This window comes from Lutra lutra, chromosome 10 (genome assembly GCF_902655055.1).
Source record: "Lutra lutra chromosome 10, mLutLut1.2, whole genome shotgun sequence".
In the NCBI taxonomy this organism is placed as follows: Eukaryota; Metazoa; Chordata; class Mammalia; order Carnivora; family Mustelidae; genus Lutra; species Lutra lutra.
Genome location: NC_062287.1, coordinates 58,219,455 through 58,240,368, shown reverse-complemented (window position 1 = coordinate 58,240,368; position 20,914 = coordinate 58,219,455). Strand labels below are relative to the sequence as shown.

The window sequence follows — 20,914 nt, the reverse complement described above, 5'->3', positions numbered from 1 at the left end:
ACTAAAACCTGCTCTGTGCCCTACCCTGTCCTTGGCACCGGAGGCTGGAGAAGGAATTGGGCACAGTCTCTCCTCTGACTGACAGTGCTAAGCCAGCTACCTGTTCTGAGAGAGCCCTCGGAAGACCAGGAACATGGATTTACCCAACAGCTGTCTGGCTTAAGGGTTAGACAGCTAATATAAAAATACACTTCTAACGTCATCTACTACCGCTCTCCCCACTCTCAAGCCCCAGTCACACTGGCCTTCTTTAAGTTCCTCAAACACACTGAACCTTCACCACCCCGCCTTTGTATCTGCTGTTGCTTCTGCCTGAAACACTCTCCCCTCTACCTCCAGCTCCGGGTATATCAAGGTCTCCTCCTCAGAAACTTCCACTTCTAACCAAGCCTTGGGTCCAGAATTGGACCTTACAGATGTCTGCCTCCCTCCGCCCCCATAAGATTGAGTTTTCAGAGGTCAGGGGGTTGTGCCTTATTCATCTCTGAGAAAGGAGGATCCAGCCATAGGCCGTGCACATAGTAAGTTCTCACTAAAAGCTGGTAGGTGAATTAATTCATTTGATCACTAAAATATTTATTGAATAACAACTCTGTGCTGGGAAACTGTCCAGAAGAGAAGATGAGCCCCTGACCTAAGTTCTACTAGACCTATGCTCTGAGTCAGGGGCCTTAAGTTCAAATGGCAAAGTTGGCAGAGAGATAATACGATTCAGAGAAGTAGGGGGGGTAATAGGGAGTGGTAGGGACTATGGCACACTGGAGAGCAGGCAGGAAGGTGAACTCAGTATTTAAGAGAAGATGGAAAGCTGGACTTTTACATGACATAGCACTTTTTTTAGTACTAGCAATTAATTTTTAAAAGTAAAAAGCCCTGGGACACCTGGGTTGCTCAGTGGTTTAAGTATCTGCCTTTGGCTCAAGTCATGATCCCAGGGTCCTGGGATTGAGTCCTGCATTGGGATTCTTGCTCAGCAGATAACCTGCTTCTCCCTGTGCCTGTGCTCCTCCATCTTGTGCTTGTGCTGTCTCTCTCTATCTCTCCGGTGGGTGGGTGGGAGGGTGTCTTATAAAAATAAATAAATAAGTAAATAAAAAGCCCTATATGAACCATATAAACACATTTGCGGTGTAAATTAGTCACTCAGCTTGCTAGTTTGTCACTTCTGCCTAAGTCAACTTGGCCCGTTCACTCATTTGCCTAAGAGAACAGCCCAGAAAAAAAGAAAGTAAAACATGTTTAACTTCCTTTAAACTCGACTGCATTATTTCTCTTAGCTACCACATGATTTTTGAAGGACTATGGGAGCATAACTCATTTGATACAAAAAGCCTGGGTCTTGAAGGCAGGAAGTGAGGCTCTGTTACCAATTCATACCAAGAATTTGAACCTGTCAGAGCAAGTTGCGTTTCCTGTGAGGCTAAAATGGTGGCTGGGAACTAATAATAGAATTAGCATATGAGGTGCCTGGCTGGCTCAGTCAGTAGAACATGGAACTCTTGATCTCAGGGTCGGGAGTTCAAGCCTCACATTGGGTGTGGGGCCTACTTAATTTTAGAAAGAAAGAAGGAAGGAAGAAAGGAAGGAAGGAAGGAAAGAAAGAAAAAGAAAGAAAGAAATTAGCATACAATCCCAGCAATTCCACTTCTGGATATATACTCAAAAAATTGAAAACAAGAGGATGCCTGGGTGGCTCAGTGGGTTAAGCCTCTGCCTTCAGCTCAGGTCATGATCTCAGGGTCCTGGGATCGAGTCCCACATTGGGCTCTCTGCTCAGCAGGGAGCCTACTTCCCTCCTGTCTCTCTCTCTGCCTGCTTCTCTGCCTACTTGTGATCTCTGTCAAATGAATAAATAAAAATCTTTTTTAAAAAATTGAAAACAGGGTCTCAAAGAGATATTTGTACATCCATGTTCATAAAGTACTATTCACAATAGCCAAAAGGTAGAATCTAAATGGACAGACAAATGAATAAACAAAATGTGGTATATACATACAGCGGAATATTATTCAGCCTTAAAAGGGAAGAAAATTCTACATTCTACAACATGGATGAAACTTGAGGTTCATTATGCTAAGTAAAATAAGCTGGTCACAAAATGTAAATTCTATATAATTCTACTTTATGAGGTACCTAAAGTAGTCAAATTCAGAGAGACAGAGAGTAGAATAGTAATTGCCAGGAGAGGATAGAGGATTATTTAATGGATATAGTTCAATATTTCAAGCTGGTTGCAAAACAATGCAAATGTACCTAACATGACTGAACAACATTTAAAAATGGTGAAGAAGGGGCACCTGGATGGCTCAGTCGGTTAAGCCTTTGCCTTTGGCTCAGGTCCTGATCCCAGGATCCTGGGAATGAGCCTCCACCGGGTTCCCTGCTCGGCAGGGGAGCCTGCTTCTCCCTCTCTCTCTGCCTCTCCCCTCTGTTCATGCACTCTCTCTCTCTCTCTCAAATAAATAAATAAAATCTTTAGAGAAAAAAAAAAGCTGGCTCCCCTCTGGATCTCAGTATCCCCAACTCAGGATATATAAGTACCAGATTATTAATTCAGCTTGGCCTTAATATTCTACAAAACAGGAAAATGCTGAGACCTCATGGATCTTCCTGGATCTGAAGTTTTGACTCTCACTTCAGTAGTCCCTATGTTGGGTCCTCACATGAGTATAGCCTCTGTAAGAATACCTCATCACATTATAAGTCTCAAGAGGAAACAGAGAGCTTTTTGTTTCCCCCATCTGTCTATTTTAAACCTAAACACCAAGCCTTTACCGTACACCAGGTGTATCTTACTTGAATTGCTCTTAGGGCCCTGCTCCTGAAATTCTGCAGATGTTGGTTAAATCAAATTGGATTAACAACTCTCGTGCCTCTATGCTACTCTTTGCCAGAGCTGTCATATCAAACATCTTCTCTCCTTCACAAGAGCTCTGCTGGGTAAGACAAGGCTATACTCATTACAGATAAAGAAACTAAGGCTGAGGCCACCACACCAAACTCTGTCCTTTGGAATTTTCTCTCTATCCTGCAAGTCTCAGCTCCAGTGAAAGAAAAGCATCTGTGCCTTGAACAATGATGACAGCATAGCATGAACCAAAAGTTGTGATTAGTTAAAAAAAAAAAGGGGGGGGGCGCCTGGGTGGCTCAGTGGGTTAAGCCGCTGCCTTCAGCTCAGGTCATGATCTCAGGGTCCTGGGATCAAGTCCTGCATCGGGCTCTCTGCTCAGCAGGGAGCCTGCTTCCCTCTCTCTCTCTCTCTCTCTCTCTGCCTGCCTCTCCATCTACTTGTGATCTCTCTGTCAAATAAATAAATAAAATCTTTAAAAAAAAAAAAAAGACCCAGCTCAAAAATCACCCTTTCCTTCCTTCACCTCCTTGCCTGTCTTGCCTGACTTGCCCTATGTCTCCAGTCTTCTGCTGTATCTTATAGCTGAATACGATCTCATACTTATGATCTCATAAGTATCTATCTTCTCCATTAGCTTCTGCGTTCATCAGGGACTGAATTTTATTTATCTTCATACTCTCCAGGGCTAGGACTTGAACCAGTGCAAAGCTGGTACTCAATAAAAGGGCATAAATGAATGATGTGTGTTCTCTACGAACTGTCATATCTCTAGCTGTCATTCCTCTACACCACAGGGTTTCTGGTTACGGAAAGCTTTCATTTGGAAAATGACTATCTTCAGTAGAAGTGCAATAAAGGGTCCTAAATCTGCCCGCAAAAGTTTTTCGAGTTTTGGGCTGTTATCAGTGGCGCCCCCTGGTGTCCAAAAATTGCAAATACAGCTATCACTGAGAAACCGCCCAGGTTCTGGCTGGGTAGGAACGAATGAGTAGAGATTTTGGCTTCTAGCAATTCTTCTCAAACTAGTTTCACAAAGAAAGTCGCCTACTCTTCCAAAATCAGGTCTAGGATCTTAGAACCAATGTTCATTTATTGATTTAACATATACTGAGCACCTGTTCATAATAATCCAGTACCTACCCTCCAAGAGCTCATTTGGGAGGGAAATCTCTATATGAACAGTAATTAGTACTTGTTGATAATGTCTTGAGAGGAATTGCTTCAGGGTCAGGTGAGTGAGCACAGAGAAGGAGCAAGTAACTGCCTAAAGCAATCCGAGGGTGTGCAGAGGCACACAGCTGGGGTGAGGGGGAGGGGTTCTGGAATCAGATTGCCTAGATTCACATCCTGGCTCTGTGGCCTGACCACACAAACTGAATTGTTCCTGGAACACACCAGGGCTGAAGAAGGAGGAATTCCCAGAGGGGTTATGACAAACCAGGTGGGTACCATCCAGTTTGGAGAACCTCAAGGATGCAAAATTGCCCTGGAGGCAAACAGGGCAACTGTTGTTCCACCTGCCTGGGAGGAGGGACCCTCCTAGAAGATAGGGCAAGGCCCTAGCCCTTCCTCTGCGCAAATAGTTGGTTCCTCAGAGGGAATCAGGAACAATGGATCAGAAAATGCAACTCTAGAACTCTGTTTCATTTGTCACTTCCTCTGTTTGTTCTTTTTGCTATCTCCAGTCTCACTCATTATCTTCCAAGTCACGAAATGGGACATCAGGCCCGTTTGGGGGGGGTTAGCAATGAAGAAGAGTAATGAGGGGAGACTCCTATTTCTCCTCCTAAGGTAGGATGAGAGGTAACACCAGGGAATCAAGAGGAGCCCCACCAGAGACAAAGGAATACTCAGATTTAGGGTTAGTCTGAAGAGGCTGTGACTGACACTGAGCAGAAGACCCTTGTGAGCCTCTGGTGAGCTACAGGAAATGCAGCTCATACAGACTAGGCTGGAAAGACCTGTTCAGAAGATACCAGGGCAGAGGTGAAAACATTTCAAGGCTCTTTTCCTCCTCCTTTCTGTCTCTGTCCTGCTCTTCTAGGGCAATCAAGTCATGGGCATACAGAGAAATTAATGTTTGTTGCACCCTGGGCAATCTGCTAGGCATTCTACTTGCATTCTTTCATGAATCCTCACAATCCCACAAAGCCCATAGTATTGTCATTCCCATTTTAAAATGGAACTAAATGGTTCCTATGCTCTTACAGCACATAATCACCTGTTTAAGATCTATCTCCCTTGGGGCGCCTGGGTGGCTCAGTGGGTTAAGCCGCTGCCTTCGGCTCAGGTCATGATCCCAGGTCCTGGGTTCAAGCCCCACATCGGGCTTTCTGCTCAGCAGGGAGCCTGCTTCCTCCTCTCTCTGCCTGCCTCTCTGCCTACTTGTGATTTCTCTCTGTCAAATAAATAAATAAAATCTTTAAAAAAAAAATCTATCTCCCTTGCTAGTTACATCAGAATAGGAACTTATCTATGTTTTCACCACTGCGTCATTAGCATGTGACATTATACCTAGCCCAGAGAAGGTTTTCAATAAATACAGTACAAGGAATGAATGCAAGAGTTCATGTGACTTGTCAAAGGCCACGATGAAAGTGGTACAACTAGGATTTGAATCCTGGACTGTCTGGCTTCAGAACCTGCCTATGATCTCTCTGTTTTACCTGCCGCCCCCCACCAGGTACTTTCATACATTGTCTCTCTTCTGAATGTCCCAGCTGGTGTCCTTGCTTCTCAGCTGCTTGTGAGCACAAACATAAACCATCTACCAAGAGCTCACCTACTTGGGAAAAGCAAGTGAGAGAGTAGGAAGAAGAAACAGCCCTTTGGACCCTGTGCCCTCTTCCTATACTCCAGCTAAGCATCTTCCTCCTCCAAGAACCCTTTGCAGATATTTGAGAATGTCCCACCCATTTGGGGTGTCCCACCCCATTACCTGTCTCACACTCCTGTGGCCTGATTGGCCCATCCTATATCTGTGCCTTAAAAGTGGTTCTAAGTCACCTGGCCTCTAATGGTTCTACACGGATCAGTGTTTTTTGTTTTTTTTTTTTTCTTTTTTTCTCAGATCAGTGCTTTTTTACTTCAATTTTATTCCACAGATGGGTGCTGAAGACAAATGGGTGCTCAGGCCTGCCTGTGCCAGGCCCAGTGGGTGAACACAAAGATGAATCAGACACAACCTCAAAGGACTTACAGTCAGTGGGGAAGACAGACATTAGGCACAGATACAATTAACTAAAGCACAAAGCAAGATGACCTAAATGGTATCAAAGCATTATGAGCAATAAGCTACACGCATAAGCCTTAATTACTTTATTATTCTAAAGAGTGTATCATAGAAAGTCAGAGCTCAAAGGTAGCATATGACTTAACCCCTTGCTTCCCAGTGGAGGAGTCTGAGACCTAGAAAAGGATGAGGCCTAATGCAAAGTCTCAGTAGCCAGACTGGCTGAGCCAAGACTAGACTTCAGGTCCTCTGAAGCCCAGCCCAGGGCTCTTTCTGCTTCCTCTGGTATCTTCATATGCAGCAGCCCCTATCCCACCAGACCATGAAATCCTCAAAGTCAAGTCAGTTTCTCACACCTAAGCAAGCTGAACCAGGGCCAGGCATCCCCATTATCAAGGGCTCTGGAAATTCAGTCTGACCCTAGGCAGCCAATCCAGCCTTGTGGTCTACTGTGTATAATGTGTATGTACTGTATGTACTCTATTCCTACCACTATGCTTCTAAAATTGATTTTCAAGTATTTTTTGCAGGAAACTTTTTATAAAAATAAGATCTTGGGGCACCTGAGTGGCGCAGTCAGTTGAGGTCCCCACTCTAGGCTAGAGTCATGATCTCGGGCTCTGTGCTCAGTGCAGAGTCTGCTTGGGATTGTCTGTTCCTCTCCCTCTGTCCCCCCACCCATGCTCTCAATCTCTCTCAAGTAAATAACCGTATTTTTTTTTAAATCTCTTTATCCAGAACACTAGAATAAAAATCAGATAAAAGCAAACTAACTGGTTGAAAAGAAGGGAGGCCAGAGCCCCACTATTTTCCTGCTTTCAAGTTCTGGGAAGGGAACTCTGGGAACTCAGCTCAAAAACCTTTGTTCTGGAACACAGTTTTTAGTGGCTTCATAGAAGCTGCTTTAGTATGTAGTCCTTCACTAAACCCTGTCTTTTATGGAAACTCACAATCCTATCTTCATCATCAAATGCCAAGCACCAGCCATGTACTCCTAGTAGGGTACAGAAGGTAATCAGATTTTCCTTTTGTCTTTCCTGCTCTCTCCTCCAGAGAGAAGTCTGTTCCAAGTGCTATGGGGAGGGAGGAGACAAACCCAACCTCCACCTAGGAGGATCAGGATAAGCTTCCCCAGAAGGCTTGTAGAAAATGAATGCACCTACTCAGTCATCCACCAGCCTGAATCTGGTAAGACTCTCTCCTTCATTGTCCTATACCTTATCCACTAGCTGTATGTCCTATTGAGCACAGATGAGATACGTCTAGCCAAAATTCAGATGTACTGTGAGTGTAAAAGACATACCAGATTTCAAAGCCTTGGTAGAAAAAAAAGAATGTAAAATATCCCCTTCGTTTCTATAGTTGATAATTTTTATATTGGTTACAGGTTGAATAATCTTTTGGATATACTGGGCTAAGTAAAATATAGCACTTAAGTGAACTTTACCTGTTTCTTTTTACTTAAAAAAAAAAAGTCATCGCTAGAATATTTTGAGCTACATATATAACTTTAATTATTTGCATTCGACAGCACTGGGAGAGACTATCAACTGTAGGGCAGAGGTGGGGTCTGTGTGCACGTGTGCGGTGGGAGAAGGGATAATGGCAACCTGGGAGGGAGTAATCCCTTAGGCCCAAATCGTGAAAGTCTGAGTGGATTTCGCCTGGCGATCAAAACAGGAAAGACAGGGGTAAGAGAATCGGCAAAGACCCAGAGACCCGGGCAGGCATGTTGTGTTTAGGAAACTCATTCTTACAGCATGATTTCTTTTTAAAGGCATTTCTTGAATGTTTACTTTGAGCCAGACACTGACAGCAGCCCTTTCACATCCATTCTCATGTTATCTCCACAACTACAGGATGAAGGAGAGGTTAAAGGTTAAGCTATTTATTCTCAGAGTTGTTCTTCCTCTTTATCTGGAAAGCCTCTTGGAGACAGGGAGCCTGTCTTAAACGCCTTTCAGTTTTCCTTCACAGCACCCAGCACGGAGCTGGGCACGTGGTAGGCGCTCAGAAAGTTTATGTTGAACGATGGAAGGATATCCATTCTGGAGTCACAGAGCTCCACGAGCAAGACCCGAGTGCAAAAGCACCAGAGGGCGCCCACGAGCCCGTCCACCCATTGGTTCCCAGGGCTCCCGCAGGATCTCAGGCCTGGGTGCGGCCCTGCAGCCCTAAGCAGTTGCGCGCCCCGACGAGAAGAGCGGGCGAGGGGAGCCCTACGTCCTGCACCCGCCCCGCCCCCTCCCCAGAGCCCAGGCGCACCGAGCAGCCGGTTGCGGAACGACGACACGACATCCTGTTTTTGGGGCCCGCGGCTCCGCCGGCGCCTCTGCAGATCTTGTCTTTCCCCGGGTGCTGACGCCAGCTCCCCTTCCCCCAGTCTCCGCACCCTCCCCAGGGGTCTGGGGCCTTCCCACTGCTGAATCACCACCACTCCGCACTCCCCTGGGGCTCGGGGCAGGGGTGGGGACTGCCCCAGCAGGACCCACTCTAGCCAACCCCTAGCCTTGGCCCCGCTCGATCCCCGGGCTTGATTGAGGCGCCCAACCTTGGGGCGCCTGTTCTCAGCATCTCCCCGCGGGGGTTGGTGGGGGCGAGATACGGGGAGGGGGACAAAAGCCTAGCGCCCAGGCTAGGGCCTCTACTGGGGTGGGGGTGGCAAGGAGAAGACGCGGCAGTCTGACCTTAGGAGGACTGACTTAAGGGCCTCCGAGGCAGAGGGCTGCTGGCGAGCCCAAGACCCGGCCAGGGGCAGGGAAGGCGCGGGCAGGGGGCTGGTGGGGGTGGAGACCCGGGCGGGGGCCCCAGGCCCCGCGCACTTCCTGGTCTGGTCGCGCCCCGCCCCCGCGCCCCGCCCCGGCCGGCCCGCCCCCCCCACTTCCTCCGGCCTCCTGGTCTCACTTCCTTCTTGAGACCCGAGCCGCTGCCGCCGCCCCCAGCTCCCCCGCGGCGGGGAGGGCACCAGGTGAGGCCCGGCGCGGGCCGGCGGACTGAGGGTCCGGGAGAGGGGATCCCGGCCGGCGGGGACTGCGAGCCGGCACCGGCCGGGGAAGTTTGCTTGCGGGAGGCCGCGGGCGGGAGCTTCTCGGCTCACTGCAAGTTGGGCGGGCGCGGCCGGGCGGGGCGGGGAGCCGGCCACTGCAAGCAGGCGGCGGTTCTGGGAGGGTGGGTTTCTGTACCGAGGGAGGATGGCGAGGCTCCCCCGGCTCGCGGAGCCGCGAGGGACCACTGAGGTGGGAGGGTTTCCCGCTCCGAGAGAAAAGTCTCTGAAGTGGAAGAGCTCAGAGCTGGGAGATGGGACTCGAGTGGGGTGACTTCAGAAGTTGGGGGGGTGGGTTCCGAAGTGTGTGAGGGAAGGGGGCCCTCTGGTCTGGAGAAGGCGCTTTCCCTCCACTCCGGCAGTTGTGACATTTGGGAGTTTGGAGGGAGGTGGTGTCTGAAGCCCTAGACTGCGGAGGAAGAGCTCCCTCCCTGGAAGATCGGTGCCAATCCAGACCCACATTCGCAGGCTGCAGTCCAAGGTCCTATACAAGGCGGGGGTGGGGGGGGAGGAAGGGGGGGTGCGGGGGCAGGGTGCGGGGAGTCCCGTCAGCCCCAATCCCGCTCTCTGGATGCCGTTTTTTCTGACGCCCAACCTCTCCATCCCTGGAATGAAGCAACAGGTATTTAGTTAGCAAACATCTCTACGCCTACCTGACCTGGGCCTGCCCTTGCTCTTTGGGGGGCAAAGTGAGGAAGGAGAAGACTTGGTCTTGTCCCGCGACTAGAGGTGAAATGACTCTCATTCAGAGGTACTGGTGGTCCCTAACAAGATGGCATCACTGAGAGCAGGACTGTTTTGAGGAGAAAGAGAGAATAGAGCTTCTGGGGAGGCGGCAGGGGCTCTGGCCTTGGGAAATGATTGGGAGCCCCCTGTTTCCCGCCCCCGCCCCCCATCGTTAGTCCCTGAATTCGGTACACTCTCATTTCTCTTAATTCCATTCCTTCTTCAGACCCTATCCACAGACTGTCCATCACCCTCTTCTTGCATCCTCTGTAGTCTTTCACCTAAACACACATTCATGCCTAGTCCCCGTTCTGTCACCTGACCTACCCCTCTGTCCACCTGTGTTCCTTCAGCCTCCGCCCTCCCTTCCCCTTACCAGCTTCTGGCTCCCAAACGCATATCGACTCTCTTGCTTCTTCCACCTTCCCTCACTCCTCTCGATCTCTCTGTCTCCTTCCCTTTCAGCCATTTATCTCCAGCTTTGGGGTCCAGATCTTTGGTGAGTTTGAGAGCCTTTTCAAATCTCCCTACCTTAGAGAAACAGGCTACAGCCTCCCGGTGATAAAGATGATTAAAGGGCTGGAAAACCTTTCTCTCTGTTTATTTGTGAGGTGTTGTCCATGTATCTATATCTTTATCTCCTGGAGACAGAATAACTGCCCTCAGCCTCGAGAGTGCCCAGAATAGGGGAAAGCAGCCAAATGAAGGGAACCTGCAGTGGGTGAGGTTGTGGTTAGGCAGGAGGAAGCAGTCTGTAGCTCTCGGGGTAGAGCGACACAGGAATAAGACTGGTGAGAGAGGTCGTGGGAAATCAAAATCACCCAAACCCTTGGATGCTTAACCAAGAGGCTAGGTCTGGAGGCTGGGGGAGAGTCTGAAGGCCCTTGACTCCAGTGCTTACTGGTTCCAACACCACCTGTTAGGGAGAGTGGGACGAGGTCACCTAGGTGTGGTGGAAGGAAAGGGAGAGGGCAAAGGCAGGATTTTGGAGGGAAGACTCTATCACTGGTCTAACTTAGGTCTTAACTGTTTTAGTTCCAGTACAGGCAAAGAAGAGGGGTGTGAGGCAAAGGTGTCTGCTCCCTCTTCCCTGCTTCCTTACAGGACTTGCCCAGGCTGGGAACCCACGTGCCCTGGGCTACATCAGGGTCTTGTTGACCAGGGAGTCCTCTGCTGAACCCTCTGCCATCAGACATCATTAATATTTCCCCTCTCTCCAAGGAGCCTACCTCCCTCTGTTTTAGGAATTTCTCTAGATTTTTACTTCAGTCCAGCCTAGCTCTGTAAGTTCGCATCCTCATTCTATTTTTTTTTTTAAGATTTTATTTATTTATTTGGCAGACCGAGATTACAAGTAGGCAGAGAGAGAAGGAAGCAGGCTCCCTGCCGAGCAGAGAGCCTGATGTGGGGCTCGATCCCAGGACCCTGGGATCAAGACCTGAGCCGAAGGCAGAGGCTTTAACCCACTGAGCCACCCAGGCACCCCCGCATCCTCATTCTAAAGCTCCTTCCTCAAGTCTTGGGGAAGCATGCTGAGAGATCCTGCCTCTCCATCTCCTCAAGTCTACTGTATTCATTTCACTCTATTAGAAAAAAAAAGAAAAGAGAAGTGGAGGGGAACTTTTTTGGGATTCCCAAGCACAAAAAGATTTAAGTGCTAATCTGGTTCCTCATTCTGTCCTTTTCCCATGTCACAGTTGTCCTTTTCCCTTGAATTGTCCCTTCTTCCACCCACCTGTATCTCCTACTATCATTCTGAGAGGTATAGGTGGGTTCCACTCCTGGAGGAAATCCCAGAAACCTGTAAAAAATTTCAGCTCAGAGAAAGATGTGCGTGCAAAGAATTTTTTCAGTGTCATGGCTCATTAAGAAACCATCCAGGACTTCTAACTCCCCACCCACTAAACTAGTACTTATTTTAGGAAGAAATGACTGATGTGAGATTGCCACAGATCTTAGTTGGGAATCTAGGATATGGAGAGTTGTTCTGGCCAAATGTGTTAGGTCGGATAAGGTGGCTGATATGAGCTTTTAGGAGGTCATAGCAGGAAGATACGAGAAGGTATTGCTATAATGAGACAGTCGGGAAGATAATTAGAATGGGGGTAGCTGGGAAGAAGGTGATGGGCCTGGGCCCAGAATGAAGACCTCTTCCTCCCTATACAGTGTAGACCCATTAGTGGTGAGGCTAGTAGGGGTCTGTGAGGAGGGAAACCAGAGACAAAGCCTGGGCCACCTCCCTAGGACAGATTGGTTTTCCTGTCTAGTGTCTAGCTTCCTCTTTTGTCCTCATGTCATGGGCGGAGGACATCTCCCCATGAGCTAGAGCTTATAGAAGGAGCTCCTCAGTTGGGGCAGGCAAGGGTGGGTGTCTGTCTAGTAATGTCAGTTCTAGATCATGGGCAGCCTAGTATTGACTAGACATGAGAGCCAGGGAACTTGGAGGCAGAAAGGATTCAGGCATTCAACCTGATCCCTTTGGACCATTTCCTGAAGGAATAAAACCATTGTTGGGTCATCTTAAATGAGGCCAGAAACATGGGCCCATTTCCAGGCAAGAGTAGCAGTCCTCACCTTTTCCTTTGCGGAAGTGACATCAGGCTGAAGGTTAGGAGCCCCAGGTCCTTGTCCTGGATTTGCTTCCAAATCTGTATAACCTTGGTCAACTTTGTCTCTTGTCACTGAGTTCCAACATTAAGGAGTTGCCTGTTAATACCTCCAAGTGAGCATAGAGAATACTGAGAGCTCTAACGCTCCGTCCCCTAAGAATCTCCTCATAGTAGCACCCCCACTCTGGGCCCTCTGTCTCATGCCAGCCTTGATCTGACAGGCCTCCGTAGTCTCTTAAGTATCTGTCCAGGGATGGGACCTGTGGCTCCTTTCCCACAAAGCACAAGGATTCTTACAGGTTGAATTAGGCAGACCATGGGGGATTATGCCAGGGGGCAGCAAGTTGGGGGAGTACCCTCTGCCCTGTTCCAGCCCTGCCTCACTGACAGTGGAAAATCGGTGCCGGAGTTTCCTCCCTGATGTGTTTTTCCCTTGTGGAAACCCCCTCAGACCTGGGGCGGGGCTGAAGGGATAGAGCGGCCCTGGGTCTCTCTGGTGGGTATTTTCAGGTGGGGGAGGCAGGATTGGGAGGATGGCATTTCTGTACAGCATCATGTGAAATGAGCAAAGGCAAAGGAAGTGCCACTTCACAGGCCTTTCGTGGGGCCCCAGGACTGCTGAGGGGCTGTTAGGCGGGGAGGAGAAAGAGAGGAGGAAGCAAGTGTTGGAGCCTTCCTCTGTGTAGCTTGGTGGGGGAGGGGCAGCCTCCTTAGCTCCTCCAGCCTGAGCTGCCCTGGCCCTGGGCTCACCCTTTGTGGAGCATCCAAGGACCTGGGATGGTGAGAGAAGGAAGGGACTGGGACTTAGTGAAAGGGTCCCAGCCCCCCGAAGCCTTCCCAGTTACACTTGTCTTGTTTCCTCCTCCTTCCAACCCCTACCAGGTAGAGTCAAAGTCACTCTCTTAGCCTCCTACCCTACTTGCTGGCCTGTAGGGTCCTCTGCAGGGGGTGAAGAGTGGAGGATAGTAAGAAGTGGAGAGTTCTTCGCATACATTCTTTTTTTTTTTTTTTTAAGGCTGGGAACTAGGCTCTCTCTGATGGGGAGAAGGGGAAGAACAAGAGAGACTCAGCCCTTGGCCTGGTCCCAGCCCCACACTGACCTCATGTCTCCCCCAGCTTCTTCCTCCTAGCCCAGCTGCAGCCAGCTGCAGCCCCTCTGAGCCTTTTCATATCACCTCTCCACCTGTCCTTCAAGACAAACAGACTTCCAGAGTTTCTGAAGCCATTTCCAATGCTAACTCTGACCCTTACCTCATCTTTGACCAAGGGTCTTCTGGTGTTAACCAGTTCTTAGCCTTATCAGGATGACTTTCCCTACCCATCTTCCTCATCCCTCCGGGCTAGCTGTGCCTGCATCCCCCCTCTCACCCTTCCAGCAGAGTACAGGGCAATCTAGCCTGTGTGTTCATTACTCTAAACTGTACTCCACAGAGGAAGGAGGAAGTTGGTTACCCTTGTCGTGTCTCCTGGGTATGGAGGCTCTTCCATGTTCCCAGAATCAAAGTCTGGATTGATGGGAGAGGAGATGTGTGTCTGTCTGCAGCTTTTGCTCAGCTCTCTGCTGGGCTTCTGGAAGTAACCAGGACAGACTTCCCTCCTCATGAGGCATCCAGTTCAGTGCAGTGAATAAATAGTTCAGACAGTGCTGGGGAAGATAGGCCAGGAGAGGGGGTTGCTTTGGTGTCCTGGAGACAGAACTGGACTCTGGAGGACTGGGAAGCTCTGAGGCTGGAGAAACGGAATTCTAGGAAGAGGAACTCCCATGTACGAAGACATGCAGGATGGATTGAGTTCATTCAGTTATTTACTGACAGCCACTGTGTGCTGTGCTCAGCCCAGGGAGATAGATTCAGCCAGGACCTTGCCCTCTAGATCCTCCCAATCTAGTGACAAGAGATAAGATTCAGATCAGCCTCCCTGTGATGCAAGAGAGAATGTACATGTGAGAGAAAACGGGGACCAGGCCTGGGATGGGATAAGTCATTACGAATTTGGATGATTTACAAAAACTTTCCTGGAGGAAGTGACAAGAGTACCAGACTAGAGGACCAAGGTTAGAGGCCCGAACAGGACTAAGGACAGGTAGGAGGATGGAAATGGAGAAGAAATGCTGGATTCCCACAGGGACTGGAAATACTGCTGTTTTATGTGTTTTGTGGAGGCTGCATGTGGAGGATCAGGGTGGTGTGGCCCGAGCTCAGGAACAGAATGCCCACAGACAGACTGTAGTTAGAATGACTTTCGGGAAGCACAATAGAAGGGGAGCTCCATGCCAGGGAGGCAGGTTAGAAGGCTGCAGTAAGTTCCCATTGCTCCCACACTCCCCCATTTCTTACAGTCCATTCCTCCCCTCCCCCACTCCCAGTTGGGACACTTCCCCTGCTCTAACGGCCACCAAGATCTGGCAATCAGGCAATTTGCTGCTTCCTTTCCCTCCCCCATTCTGGGCCTGCCTGGGTCACACCCCAAGACCAGGTCCCACATGGTGCAAGCTGGGCTCGGGAGACCACACCCAGACAGGATTAGCCCCCCATGAGCTGTGCTTCTTGCAGAAGCCACGTAAGGCTGGCAGTGGGAGGAGAGACTTTTGCCTATCTCAGTCAAAGCTTTTGGCTGTAGGGTTATTGTCCAATCCTGGGCATCTGAGGCATCTCTCCAGATCTCAGCAATGGGGGTTAGAAGCAAGCTGATCAGAAGGCAGTGGGCGCACACTGTGCTTAGCTTTTCTGTGGGGGCAGTCAAGAGAAGCTTAAGCTTCAGTATTGGGGGGGTGGCATCCACAACCTAGGAAACTTGTGTATGGCTATTGGAGGAGAATTTCAGAGCCAAAGAAGTGTTAAAGGAGGTGGCCACGCTGTGGACTCATGGGACTGTCAGACTGAAGCTAGGCCTGGAGGCAGGAAGATGTGAGAGGGGTGAGGGGAGCAACATACAGAAGAACAAGAAAAGTTCAGAAGCAAGAATGAGCCTGGCTTGTTTATAAGGGAAAGTGGAGATCCCTCTGGATCAGGGAGCTGGAAACTAATTTGCAAAGTACGTACTCTGGATACATACATTGCACTTAATCCTTCTAGCAACCTGTTAAGGTTAAGGTTGGTGCTGTTACTGAGCTCATAAGAGGCAGAGCTAGGATTTAAATCCAGGTCTGTCTGACTCCAGAATCCCTACCAGATATGAAGAATTCTGAACGTCAAGCTGAGGAACCAGGCAGGATCTGAATTAAGTTCAGAATATAATGCCAGAATAAGTCATTGTAATTTGGCCGATACTAAACAGATTTGCAAACATTAACTTACTTACATAAACAAAAATCCTTAAAAAAAAAAAAAAAAGAGTCACCTAGTGAATAAGTCACAGATGATCCCAGACTCCACGTAGGCCAGGCCTCTCTGTTTGGCCTCTGCAGCATTGACTGTCCCTTCTTATGTGGCACAGATTGGACCTCACTTCCTAGCATGTGCTCTCCTTAAATGAGCTGTGGGAACTTATTTGACCCAGCTTAGGCCATAGCATTTCAGAGGAAAGAGTTGTCCTGGGAGAGAGGATAAAAGTCTGAGCTAGACCTGAGTGGGGAGAATTGGGCTGATGGCACCACTTAGACACTTGCATACTTAGTGCTTCCTGCCTTTTGGGATGAAAGGCATTGCTTTTGTAACTCTTGTATGCACAACACCTCCCAGTTTACAAAGCACACTCATTCCTGTGCTCAGGGTTCCTCAGTGCTGCCCTTTGAGGCAGGGAGGGCAAGTGTTTTCGTTCCTGTTGTACAGATGAAGAAACTGAGGCTCCAGGGAGGAAAGTGACTGACTTGTTTAAGGGTCTCTAAGACAGCTGGTAAGGGGTAACTTGGAGGTTGTGTGACACATTGAGGAAGACACGGGGCTTTGTATCACAAAACTGGGGTTTATGTCCTGGCTTCCAGGGTAACTAGCTATGTGATGTTGGGTTACTTTAACTTCCCTGAGTTTGTTTCCTGATCTGTAAATTAGGAATATTACCAGTAGGTAGTCATAAGGGTCAAATAACAACTTCGCGTGACCTAGGAAAGGTTGTACCTTGTGAGAGTTTCTGATCAAGGGGTGGAGTCAGCAGGTGAGCCTCAGAGGTCAGATTCAGGGATCTAGTGCTCCTGGCTCTATACCACACTGCTTCGGCTTTGTCCTGTTTCTGGACACTACCTCACTCATGTTCCTTTTCCGGTGTCAGTCCCTGTTCCCTTGCCAGCCCGGAAGCGACCCTGTCCCTCCCAGCTTCGTTGAAGGCTGATTGCTGGTTGATAACCCCTCCCTAGAGAGCTGCCTGGAGCCTGCTCTACTTCCAGTCTCTTGGGCCTTGTGACTGCCGGCCAGAGTTCCCTCCTTGCCTTCCTGCCTGGGCCAGCCCAGTGTGGGGCTTGTAGGGGAAACTCTTCCGTCGCACTCCCACACCCACTCCCCTGCTCTGTGTGAAACTGAAGATATACAAGCCCAGGAATCCTCTCAAAGATGCCACTGTCTCCCAGATAACCCTGTGGACACAAGTAATGGCCCTTTTCCCCAAAAAAACTATTTGCTCCTTTCCCCAGGGAAGGAGTCACAGAACCCTGAGAATGAATGTGCCCCAACTTGCCCCAGTGTGCCCAAGCCTTGTGCATTTCCTGACTCAGCCCTCCCACCCCCACCTGGGGGCCTTTTCTGCCCCCATCATCCTATCCCCTACTCCCAGGGCTCTTGATGTCTCATTTCCTCTATCTAGTACCCTTGTTACAGGCATTTTTCTCCCCATTTCATGGACTGGGAAACTGAGGCCCAGAGACAATATGTACCTCATGCTTGGTTACAGTGACTCAGCAACAGAGCAGAGCTGGGGCTAAGACTTAGGTTAGGTCTCTTGTATTCCAGTCTGAGGTTCTCTCCACTGCCCCAGGGTACCCTTATTTCCTTCCCAGACCTGCTCCCAACGTTGTCTGTCCAAGATGGAAATATTTTTAATGCCCAGAGAGGCAACCTTACAGGGTGAAACCATTTCCCTCCACTCTGGTCCCAGGGAAAGTAGAGACCTGGGAGGGAGCTGGGGCCATCCCTGGGTCCTGTGCAGATCCCTGCCCCCAGAATTTTTGTTTCTATTTCCAGTGGGGGAATCCTTCCTCCTCCCTCCATTTGATTTTTAAGGCTTCTGAACCAGTGATTGAGAGGTCCAGCTGGAGGGTATGGGGTTCTCAGACCAGAGTATAGCTTGTATACAGTAGAATGGGGGAAATGGCAGAGCAGTGTTGGTGCTTGGTGAAAAGAGGGACACTTTGAGATCCTGTGTGTCTAAAACAGGGCTGTTTCCTCCCAGGGAGTAGGGATCTGGTTGTGGGAGAGAGTTGGGGAAAGGAAGTCACATACTGGCCAGAAAAAGTCCCCCGTGGCTGAGAGGAAGTAGCCAATGAGAGGAGGAATCTTGCCACACCAGTATAAATAATCACAGGGTTTCCGGAAACTCTGCTCTGTTCCAGAACTCAGAAGAGCAGTTCCTCACTCCAAAGCACTGTGAACTGTAGAAGGGATCAGGGCGATGGCATGGAGCTGGGACTTCTCTTGTACTTCCCCCACTAATAATGACAGCAACCTATTTATTTGGCACTTCCTATGTGCCACACCTCATGCCGAACACTTTCTTCATGTTTGTTCATTTCATACTCTTGGCAATTCTAACACAATAGGCGAGATGATTCCCATTTTACAGATGAGAAACTTGAGACTTGGGAAACTTAAATATATTGCCCAAGATCAAACATGACTGGTTGGTGGAACTATGATTACAATCCCTGGCCAGTCTGACTTAAGCATGGATTGTCAGTGGTAGTGTTTTAATGGCACTGTGTTCTCTATCCAAGAGTCTGGAAGGCCCTGAAATTTTTCAGAGGCACATGCTATGATCTAAGGAAAAGGACGGAACATGAAGGGGCAAATCAAACATTTGTTTTCCTCTCCTGCCCATCCCTCTTGGCTGGGCTTGGAGGATCTACCCTACCCTACCAAGGGCTTTGAGAGAAGAGGCTGATGTCTGGGAGCCACAGCCTTTGCCTCAGTAATCATTACATACCAGATTCCAGACCAAATCCCAGCCCTGGCTCAACCCCCAGTATTCTCCTGCACCAAGTTGCCAGATAGGGTTTACTGTGCTTGCGAGAGTTACAAGGCCAGCTCTCCCGCTTTCTCCCCATCCCTCAAGCACCCTGGATTGAGATAGGGCAGCTGTCTAGAGAATTTTGCTCCTTACTCAGCAGATTTCTCACTGTGCCTTTTGGTTTGCACTCAGTAGCCAAGATGTCAGATTTGGAGTTAAAACATCAGTGTGCTGGGCAGGGTGGGCCCTGAGTTGGTAGAAGCTCTACCCATGGCTACATCTCAGAGTGACCTGGGACAGCGGCTATGAGCCAGAAGCCCTCTCCAGTCTACTCAGTGGGAGGGGTCCTTATCTGGTAGAGAATCTGGTAGACCCCCTACTTACATACCTCACTTTTTATGTCTGTACTGCCTGGAGGGGGGGGGGAAAGTAGCTAATACTTAACCAAATACTTATTAGGACCCAAGGTACTATTCTAAATGCCTTTGATGTGCCCGTTTACATAAGCCTTACAACAACCCAGTGAGGTAGGGTAGCATTTTGTCCTCATTTTACAGGTAAGAATACAGAGGCATGCAGAGGTTAAGTCTTTGGTCCAGGGTCACATGGGCAGCAGATAGAAAAACCAGGATTAGACCTTATTCAGTCTGGTACCAGAACTTACTTGCTTTACATAATACATTACACATTATACTGCCATCGTCCTTACACCTGAGCATCGTGGCTTGGTCTCCAGGCCTCGCTCTCATTGTCTCTCTCTCATTCTGTCTCAGAGATCTGTCTTCACGGGATTGCAGAACGGTGTCAGGTTGAAAGAACAGGCTGGTTTCCCTCCACATGTTCCCTTCTTTCTCCCCAGCGGCTAGAGGCCTCCCTAACCACGTGTGTCCTGTGATCTGCCTGTAGGTCACTGCATCCGGAGGGCCCCGGAAGGGGAAGGAGGCCTTGCCTCCATTGTAACAGCCGCGTCCACAATGCAGAGCATCAAGTGTGTGGTGGTGGGCGATGGGGCTGTGGGCAAGACGTGCCTGCTCATCTGCTACACAACTAACGCCTTCCCTAAGGAGTACATCCCCACGGTGTTCGACAACTACAGCGCCCAGAGCGCGGTGGACGGGCGCACAGTGAACCTGAACCTGTGGGACACAGCGGGCCAGGAGGAGTATGACCGACTGCGCACGCTCTCCTACCCTCAGACCAATGTCTTTGTCATCTGTTTCTCCATTGCCAGTCCGCCCTCCTACGAGAACGTGCGGCACAAGTGGCACCCAGAGGTGTGCCACCACTGCCCTGATGTGCCCATCCTGCTGGTGGGCACCAAGAAGGACCTGAGAGCGCAGCCTGACACCCTCCGGCGCCTTAAGGAGCAGGGCCAGGCACCCATCACACCGCAGCAGGGCCAGGCCCTGGCCAAGCAGATCCATGCTGTGCGCTACCTCGAGTGCTCGGCCTTACAGCAGGACGGCGTCAAGGAAGTGTTTGCTGAGGCCGTCCGGGCCGTGCTCAACCCCACACCCATCAAGCGTGGGCGGTCCTGTGTCCTCTTGTGACCCTGGCACTCGGCTTGGAGGCTGCCCCTGCCCCCCCACCAGTTGTGCCTTGGCGCCTTGTCTGCCCCCAGCTGTGCCTTAAGGACTAATTCTGGCACCCCTTGCCAGGGGGGGTCCCTGAATGCCCTTTTCTCTGAATGCCTGTTTCTCCTAAATGAGACCCATAGGGAAGGGGGCTCTGGGCCCTGCCCCACTCTGCTTGGGAACACCAGGTATTTCTGAGAGCTCACCCAGGCCAAGGCCGGACCCCTCTCCAAGAAGCCAACCCAAGTGCCCCTCCCCCATCTCCCCTACTGACCAGTTGATCCAGCTTTCCACACAGATGTTGCTGCCTATTGTGGTGCCTTCTCTCAGGTTAGGAGCCCTCAGCTGTCCCTAACCTCTCCCTCGCTGCTCTTTGAATTGCTCCCCCCTCAAAATGCTCTCTCCCTTCCCCAAAGAAGGAGCCACAGAATCCTGAGAAGATGAATGTGCCCTAACCTACCCCCCTGTGCCCAGGCCTTATGCATCTGCTGACTGACTCAGCCCCCACTTCCCCAGGCTCCTGGGGGGCCTTTCCTACCCCCATCAGCATCAATAAAACCTCCTGTCTCCAGTGGCCCTGGCTCCTCCCTGTGTGCTAGGCAGTGGGGGTTGGGCAGGGGATGGGCATGGGCTAGGGCTCCCCAGAGACTGGGAACCTTTTGTTTCCTATAAAAGGGGACAGGAGACAATAGGCTTCATTGTGGTCCCCCACCCCCCAATTTCCCTAACAAAGCTCTGGGCTCCCTTGGAGGGGCCAGTCAGGGGCCCAGCCACAGACTCTGTAGT

At 49.9% G+C, this 20,914-nt stretch overlaps 1 protein-coding gene across 2 annotated transcripts; it reads left to right on the top strand.

Annotated features, from left to right (window-relative positions):
- Window positions 1–8,897: 8,897 nt before the first annotated feature.
- Window positions 8,898–20,702, top strand: RHOG (ras homolog family member G). 2 transcript variants are annotated; one of them, XM_047692819.1, is made up of 2 exons: window positions 8,898–9,051; window positions 19,461–20,702. In XM_047692819.1, the coding sequence occupies exon 2, from the start codon at window positions 19,529–19,531 to the stop codon at window positions 20,102–20,104; it is 576 nt and encodes a 191-aa protein (XP_047548775.1). In that variant the 5' UTR covers window positions 8,898–9,051; window positions 19,461–19,528; the 3' UTR covers window positions 20,105–20,702. The 2 variants fall into 2 exon arrangements, with proteins under 2 accessions (XP_047548775.1, XP_047548776.1); XM_047692820.1 differs by lacking the exon at window positions 8,898–9,051 and adding an exon at window positions 9,729–9,748.
- The last annotated feature ends 212 nt before the right edge of the window (window positions 20,703–20,914 follow it).